Below are 9,273 nucleotides of genomic sequence, written 5' to 3' on the forward strand. Positions count from 1 at the left end.
CACACACACACACACACACACACACACACACACACACACACACACACACACACACACGAATGATAATATAATCATGATTAATGATATATATAGTTTTGATATTTTTCTATACTTTCTTTTTTGTTGATCTTCGTATTCTTATTACTACTAATATCTGTAGCTTCTTTGACAAGTTCCCAAATGCTTTGCAAAATTACAGTATGTTGCCTTATATCAAGGTGTACAATCCTTGGCCTGTGGGTCTGATTTGACCCATAGAGCCATACCATCCAGCCTGTGGGTATCCTCATGCATTGGAAAATTTGGTGGCGGAGGAGTGGTAGAAGCTTCACATGGCCAGATCTAGCCCCACCCTGGCCATTGCAGTGCTTGGATTAGGTTTGGGCTCACCCCAACCTGTCTGGATTGTGCTGAGCTGCTTCTGTCCTCATCCCCACCCCCTCACACATCTGGATCAGGGCCAAGCTGCTCCCTGCCCCTCCCCACTCCACACCTCTAGATCAGGATTGGGGCCAGGTTGCTCCTCTCTCATCCCCACCCCTCCACCACCTCCATGCCCAGATTGGGGGGATGCTGTCACCACTGTCTCCTTCCCTTGTGCATCCAGATCAGGGCTGGGCTGTTCCTCACTCCCCTCAACCCCCTATGTGTCCAGACTGAGGCTGCTGCAGTTCTGTCTCTGACCTCGATCCTCATGTGTGTGGGGGAGTCTGTGCACCCTCCTCCCTCCCCGAAACTGGAGTAGGTCTTTGCCATGCTGGCCTCGTGCTAGATCAAGCCTATCAGCTGGATTTGCCCACAGATAGACCTGGCGCCACCCATCCTGGGCACACAACAAAAAAGTTGGGCACCACTGCCTTACATCATTGTAGGGTATGCTGTTTTCAAACAGTGGGTGGAGACAAAAACAATAACATTCTGAAACTCTTTTTCAGGAAATATGCAAGAGAAAGTCTTGTCTGATTTGAACTAGAATGACTCATTTTAAATTCCTTCTCTTTCCAAAGTGTTTTTCATACCTGTGCAGTTCTCATGAAATTTGATTCTCTCTTTTGTAATCCAGAATGTAGACAAATTAAAATAACTTTAATAAGCCTGATTTTAGCTCTGAAGAGAAAGTTAAGACTCAATATTGATTCAGTATTAAGAAATCATCCAACAATAGGTGTGATATTTAAACACAGAGTTTAAGAGATTCCAAAAGACCTGTCACTCAGAAATTTTAAGAGCTTCCTATCCTACATGCCATGCTGTATGGAGGGAGACTAATAGGAACTCCATATATACAGTCAAGTTCAGTTTTATATTTAAAGTTAGTCTCTTTGTTAGATATATATATGTACTATATCCTCTTTGGAGACTTGCACTGAGTATTTAAGTATATTATCATTTTCTGAGAATTTACAAGTAGGTCTATTAGTTTATGAGCTAAAATTAATCAAAATCTGGGTCCTTTAAGAACTCCAGGATTTCAGTCAGTCTTTTCTTTATTCAAATGATCTTAAGAATAGAATAGTACATGATCAGTATACACTTACTAGTTTGAGAGCTAGCCTCTAAAAAAACTATATGTACTGAGCCTGCTGTACCCCATGGCTGAAGCGACAGAGTAGAATTTTCTCTGCAGTTGGTGCTGTTGTACTCAGCATGGCAGCTGAGAGAAGTGGGATTGGCTCTCCTGTATTCTTGTGCATTTTGCTTGCTTGCTGATTTTTTTTAGGCAGCACAGGAGTAGCTTGATTGAAAGATAAGAGAGAGAAGAGTTTCACCTAGAATACAATTTTAGATTGGAGGCACCTGTCTATAACTTTTCTGAATTTAGTGGCACTTCATTTCCAAAACGTATTATTCATACTGTGCCCCTGTGTAATATGTAAGAATGTACTTAATGTTAAGTATGTGCTTATGTCATTGAGAGTAAAGATGTCTATATCATTGTCTTGCTCATTTAATTTAGATTGCCTTAATGGGGGTTACTTTTATACAAGAACTTATAAAAGAGTGCCTTGTATCTGTTGGTGAACAAATCTTGGAAATTTTTACATTAACCTGTAGCTCAGTACTTGCTTTCTTGGTAATTTTAAGTCTCTGCTTTAATATCAGAATATATTTTATATTTTAACAGTTAATTCTTCAGAGAGATTCTCAAGAAGTATCAATGAAAAATCCAAGGACATGAAAATAGTGGGATCAACTACATTTCCTGGTATTCATATTTTAAACATTAATGGTAATTGTGTAATCTGTCACTTTTATAAATGATTTTGTCATTGTGCTATCAAATTCACTCAAGACGACGATATGCAAACTGTAAATGGATTACAGCTATGAGCTGCTCTATTTATTTACCCTTAATATCGCTTTCCTTTTAGTATGTAACATTCTTAATTGATAAACTTTCTGTTCTTCATCATAGTTGTTGTTTAAAATGATATTGGTGAAATGTTTCCCTAAAATATAATAAAATGATTTTTCAGTGACTAGTTTAAATGCTTGAAAAATAAATACATTAGAGAAGCTTCATTAGAACACTGTTCAAAAGAATTTTCCTCCCATATGTTATATGGTATAAAGGTCATATTATGCCACATGATGTGTTCAGGGATATAACAGCTAGTGTTTCTCCAAGGACTCAGAGGATGAACAGTGGACTAGAAAGTCTACCACTCTTTACTGGGTTACAGAATGCTTTCCTCACAGGGTTAGGCCAGCTGGGTTGATTATTACAAAACCGTTTGAAGGTCATATTCTTACAATGCTCTGCCCCTATCTTTTGGATAACCTAGTTCTGTAGGTAGCATTACACTGTTGCTGTGCTTCATATAACCCATCCAAAGAGCCAGCTGCAACTGTTTAAAGTACAGGCCTAATGTCTGTGCAGAGATAATGGGAGCAAGGTTTTCGAACCTATGCAGAACCAGTCATAATTGAACTACAAGGGTCTTGCTTCAAGATAAAACAGGTATATCAGATACCCAGTGTCCTGCAACAGCTTTGAAAAACTGCTTTCTTTGAAGTTACAGAACATGAAACATCAAATTTTTTCTATACATGTGGCATTTGGACTTCAGTGCTGTTATATTCCAACAAAAATGTTGTTAAAATAATTAACATTACATGTGTGTTTCAATGACATCTAGATAACTCTAAAATATAGTTACTGATTTCCATTACCATGTAATAAACCAAATATTAAAAAAAATCTGAAATATGCTAGTTAAAGGATCCAGCCTGTTCCTCAGTGTTGTGTAGTACTTCGGTTAGGAACTGTCTACCACCAGTTTAATACTGATCACCCCATCTTAACTTAGGTTTATACAAATAAATTATAGGAATAGTGGAATTCACAAATTGTAATGGAATTCACCTAATGCAATTCACCTCCACAATTTCCCCATCAATGCCCCACCCCAACTGTGATTAGCTAACAACACAGTCATTACCAAATTTATTTATAACATATTTTAAAATAAAATTAAATATTGTTTGATATTCTTATAATAATTATATATATATAACTAAAAGTTAGGCCCCTGGCATATATTATGTTTCTGGCATAATGAAGGTGTTAATCGCACTAGAAATAGCAACTGGCCACATATAGACAGAATTTTTAGTGCCATAAAAATCACAAACAAGCCACAAAGATAGTACTTGAAAAACACACAATATCTTTGTGGCTGGTTTGCACGGCACCATAATTTGAACATATGGCATGCCATGCAGGGACTACTTCAGCGCTCAAGCTCAAGGCTGGTCCTGATCAGCTGGTGGGGATGGATGTGGGACTCAAGCCCCAAGGCTGTCTCTGCCAGCTAGTGTCAGATTGGAGTGGGCCTTGGGCTTGAACCCTGGGCTGTCCTGATCAGCTGCTTATCAGCTGGCAGTGACCACCCCAGGACTTGAATCCTAGGGTGGTCCCTGCCAGTGGATGGGAGATCAGGATGGCTGTGGTGCTCAAGCCCGGAGGCAGTCCCAGTCTGACAATCAGCTGACTCTAGGCCAGCTCTGAGGACTATAGATGGGTGGAATGGCCCCACAGTCCCTGAAGCCAGCTGACAATCAGCTGATTGTCAGGCACCCAACCTGCTGGTCCCTGTACACTGGCAGAACTGGTGTGATTGGGATATATTCTCCAATCTTAGCAATCATACCTACCATGCCACACATGCATGGCTGGTGCGAGTATGGGATTGGGAATCAGATCCCATTGTGCCTTTAAGTGAATGTCTGTCAAGGGCCCAAGGGAGCCAGAAACAAAATCCTTCATCCAGCTGTAATAAGATAGTCACACCTCTTTGCAAAGCACTTCTATAATCCAGACTGGTCTAGAGGAAGTCAGCATTGGGGATGTCTTCAGAATAGTTTATGGGTTGAAGATCAGAAAGACAGCTGATTGGGAATTTTTTTAATTATGTGATTATGTAAGTGTGTGTTGCAAACAATTTTAGTTTCAGAAAGATTTCATTAATGACTTTTGTTGGGAAAGTATTTCAGGTTTTGGACAGAATGTCCAGTTAGAGAGACAGATCTGAGAAGAATAAAGAAAAGCCAGTTGCATGGTGTCTGGGCCACTTTGAAGTTTTGAGCCCTGGTATGATTCAAGTGTTAATGATGCCATGAATAGTAACAGTGACACATGTTAATCTGTGGAATAAGAATATAGCAAATGAGCCACAGAGATGTTACTTGTTACATATTATATTTAGCACATGTTATATTTAGATCCCAGTAAGCAAGCATTAATACAACTTTTCCGATCAGTTGTACTTTAATGTTTACTGGGATCTAAATATAGATTTTTGTACTACACAGGGTCTTGAACCACCTCTGGTAATATCCCAGGGCTGATTCTCAGTCTCAGCCTTGGAACTTCTCTAGTTCAAGGCTCTGGTGTAGTGTCAGGTCTAGAAGCAACACAAGCAAATCTCCATTGCAGTGGGGGACTTGGTGGGAACCCCACAAAAAGCTGTTTATCTGGCTCCCAGCCTTCTTACCACACTGGAGCCTTGCCAGTTCAAGGCTCTGGTTTAGTAAGGAGGCTGGGAGCCTGACAGACAGCTTTATCAGGCTCCCACCTCTGCACTGCACTGGAGTCCTCTCCTGATTGCATTACCTCCATGGAGCAGTTGGGCCTTAGCTTAACACATGTTATAAAATATAGTCTGGAGATACCCCTTGCTAGAAAGGGCCTAACTTTAAAACGCAATGTGAACTCTCTATTTGGTGGGGGAGAAATGTCTGCCATTAGTTTTAATTAAAATAAGTCCATTGTTCCTGTTTTTCACAGAAAGCATATGGTATATTGTTTAGATCAATGTTAAAGCAATTCTTCACTGCCAAGGTTGAAGTATCTTAAGGCTTCGATTCTAACGAGCACCTATTTCTGTGTAAAGCATACACACTGCTTATTAGCAACTTTATTTTAACAGTATAAGCTGCTATGGGAGATTCTGGGCAGACCACAGCAGGGTATGTTGGTCAAGCTGGTAGAGCTGAGCAGTTTAATTTTTGCTGCTGGCTTGGGCCCTTAACAGTAGGTCCTTGGCCATTGCTTCTGCTCCACCCCAGCTTGTCAGCAATGGAAAACAAACAAAGGAAGTTAAACAAATAAACTATCACCTAGCGGTCTTCCAATGGTTCTCCCAGGCTTCAACTTCTGGTTGCCTCTTATCTTTCATAGGTTTTGCAGAGCCTGCTGGTTTGTGCAAACAAAACAAACCAAGCAAGGAAACAAATGAACAGAAGAGAACCCTGCTCTCAGCCCTTTGGCTTAACCCACAACAACCCCACACTATAGGCAACCTGCTCTAGCCAGGTTTCAGCATCTTTTATCCTTCCCCCTGTGGGCCCACATGGCTAACTCTCTCTCACTTGCCACACCTGTGCAGGCTTCCTTGTGGGAAGACTCACTACGTCCCAGGACATGGTTCCCTAGCCTTCAGCAAGTCCTCCCAGGTCTGGGGTGTGGGGCTGCTCATACTCTTCACCACCCCTAGCAACAAGGCAGGGGCGTGTTATACAGTTGAAAAAGCCTATTTACAATGCTTTTGGCATTTGGTTCTGGGGTTTTGATTCTAATAGTAGGTGGCTGATTCTATTGAGTGAGATTGTAATAACTGATGGGCACTGTATTGAGCTTCACTAAGCAAAAAGCCACACTATTTGCCTCACAAACAGGTTAGGAGTTGTTTTTGAGGCTTCTGGCATATCTTAAAATAATGTAGTGATAGGATCTTATCTCCAAAATTGCACATACTGCCATGCCACAGATTCATAGCAGGATATGCACTTGTTAAAATCAGAGACCAATCCTAATCATGCCATTATTTTACAGGGAACTTGCAACCCAGTTGGGGTTAGCAAGGTTCCCCTCCAGGGGAGGCTCCCCCCACCTAGAGAGTTTAACCATCCCCTGCTCGCAACAGCCCAGCTGGTTCCAAACAGGACCAGCTGGTCATCTGCCTGGCCCTGCAGCCCCCTTGGAAGCTGCAGACCAGCTCGCTGTCCTCCATGGTGACTTATATGCTGAACCATAAAGGAGACAAAACAAAACACTGGGGAATCCTGCAAGAGAGGCCCTCTTGGATGAATTTCAAGATACATTCCATTCTTCCAAGGAGCATGGTGAAATATGCTGCAGTTCTTACAGAAAATAAAAGCATGGTGTAAACAGAAGGAATTGAGAGGTTATCATTGAAAAGAATATTTAGTAAAATGAGAAAAAAAAATCCCCAAACTTTCCATTCCACTTCAAAAGGCAAGAGCATGTCTTTAGTATTTCTTTTTTTGGTGATGGAGACTGTAGGGCAACCTCAAAATCAGAACCCTGCTGGGGTTATGCTTAAAAAAAAAGACTGCACTTTATTAGCTTATTTTTGTAGTACAGACATTTTATGTTGCCTAAGAAATATTTGCTACTGATGATCATATGTTGTATTTTCAGTCAAAGTCTATGTCAGGTTGAATCATGAAAGTCCCCGTATTCTATGTGTGACAAATCGGCTACGGGTTTCAGAACTGATTGATCCAATATTCCAGTGGCATGGACCAAATGGTGACATGGTTGCAGGTAGATGCTTGATCTTTTTTTCCTTTCCTCTATTTGTGTAGGTGATAAATGCAACCTATGAAATGCAATTTAGAATATTTGTGATGCTCCTGCTGCTCTTTTTTTTAAATTTGGGTAACAGTATATCACTTAAGATAAAAAGGTGCAGCATAACAGCAAAAAAGAAATCTTAAGAGGAATTAGAATTTTGTGTCTCTGTTGTACATGTGTATGCATTATATAGTACATACTATTTTACATAGATACCCCTCTGTTGAGATTCTCACTCTTACTGGGTGCACTTGCACATGTGCTTTACTGTGGAGTAGACCAATTAGCTCCACAGTAAAGCATCACCGTCACACTTGCACTTGTATTAGGGTGCACTAAACTAAAATTCAAACACAACTTTAGCACTCTAGCTATAACTTAAATCTAAGCCCCCTGGCTGTCTACTGCACATCTCTGTTTGTTCGGGGCCTCAGTCCCCTACTAGACCTTAGCTCCTTACTTGCTGTTCTCAGGCTTGGTGGGGTCTCAGTCAGTCATCCAGCAACAGCCATCTGGCAGCAGGGCTCTTTCCCTTTTTGCCTCTAGAGCTAGAGTGACTGCCCTGGCTCAAGGCCTGGGTTTATGTCCCCAGGCCCTGTCCCTTTCTGGTTAGATGACTTCAGTGAGCTGGCTACAGGTGTTCTCTAATTATGCTTGCTGATTTGTCTGTAACCTGTAGTGGCTGAGCTAGCTGTTGTAGAAGTACTTTGCCTCTTGTGCAGGGCTCTTATAGTAGACTGAGAAATCACCAACACTGTGATAGGATCTGGGTGGGCAGCAAGAAGCCTGTCTCATAGCCTGTAACCTATACATCCCTAGTGGCCAGCTCTCCTACAGCCCTTTATGTGCAGTCTCCCCTCACCTGGAGTTTCATCCAGAATGTTTCCCCCCTTAAAGTAACAGGAGCCCTAGACTCCCTGTTGGTCACTCAGTTTCTAATACTCTTCCCACAAGAATGACTTCAGCTCTTGCTTCCTCTTATGTTGTACCATCTTTGTAGTGGGGTGTACCTAGTTTCCTGGCAGTTGGAATCAGGCAAGGGTTTTGCTCTGTCATTGAAAGGGAGTCTGCAGAGCAAACTTATATGTGTGCACAGAGGTCCACTCTGGCTTAGTGTCAGCCCTGCAAACTCCTCACTCTTCAGGTCTCAGCATTCAAATATTAATACAAGTGGCTCTGGGCAAGCTTTTCTACCAAGAGACCAAACCTGGAAGAATTGTCCCATATAATTTGAATGTGTATATGCAGCTTATATTGCAGCAGATGTCTGTCAGCTTTATAGTGTGAGAGCACAGGCAGCCTGGAGCTGTCTCCAGCCACCCCAAGCAGGTGCTCTTGGGGTTTGAGGGGCCCCCCCCAGCACCCCAGGAATTCCCATGCAGGATCAGGCTTCTGTAGCCCAGGAGCACCTGCATGGCTTTCACCTCATACAGAGACAGGCCCAGGGGGAAACCCAGCTTTCCCTGTCTACAGAGACATGCCCTGGAGATCGCTCTGGGGTGTGTCTCTGCAAGTGGGGAACACATCCATTGTCCCTCAGGATCAATACATGGACAGTGTGAGACAAAATCCTTGGACTGCAGGTGTTGCAGTGGACATAGTATTTCTGGACTTTAGGAAGGCCTTTAACACTGTCTCTCACACCATCCTCACTAAAAAACTAGGAGACTGTGGCGTTGATACAGACACAGTCAGATGGGTCACTAATTGGCTGGAGGGCCACACCTAGAGAGTGGTGGTGGATGGGTCTCTTTCAACCTGGAGGGATGTGAGCAGTGGGGTCCCCCGGGGCTCGGTCCTCGGGCCCGCACTGTTCAACATCTTCATCAGCGACTTGGACGAGGGGGTAAAAAGCACCCTGTTCAAATTCGCAGACAACACTAAGATGTGGGGAGAAGTGGGCACGCAAGAAGGGGGGAATAGGCTGCAATCGGATCTGGACAGATTACAGGGGTGGGCAGATGAGAACAGGATGGGTTTCAACACGGACAGGTGCAGGGTAGTGCACCTGGGGAGGAAGAACCAGCACCATACCTACAGGCTGGGGAGCTCCCTTCTCGTCAGTGCAGAGGCAGAGAAGGATCTTGGAGTCATTATTGATGCCAAAATGAACATGGGCTGACAGTGTGGAGACGCAGTCAGGAAGGCCAACTGTACCTTGTCATGCATCC

At 42.7% G+C, this 9,273-nt stretch overlaps 1 protein-coding gene across 6 annotated transcripts in view; it reads left to right on the plus strand.

Moving 5' to 3' along the window:
- ZPBP (zona pellucida binding protein) overlaps positions 1-9,273 on the plus strand; it is a 58,171-nt gene that overhangs the window by 7,152 nt on the left and 41,746 nt on the right. For all 6 annotated transcript variants that reach the window (XM_019520882.1, XM_019520849.1, XM_019520865.1 and 3 more), the window contains exons 2-3: positions 2,126-2,206; positions 6,947-7,072. In XM_019520882.1, coding sequence (XP_019376427.1) covers positions 2,126-2,206; positions 6,947-7,072 — 207 coding nt within the window. The remainder of the gene's footprint in view (positions 1-2,125; positions 2,207-6,946; positions 7,073-9,273) is intronic.

Source organism: Gavialis gangeticus, unplaced genomic scaffold (assembly GCF_001723915.1).
Source record: "Gavialis gangeticus isolate Ggan-Ray unplaced genomic scaffold, GavGan_comp1, whole genome shotgun sequence".
NCBI classification, from domain to species: Eukaryota; Metazoa; Chordata; order Crocodylia; family Gavialidae; genus Gavialis; species Gavialis gangeticus.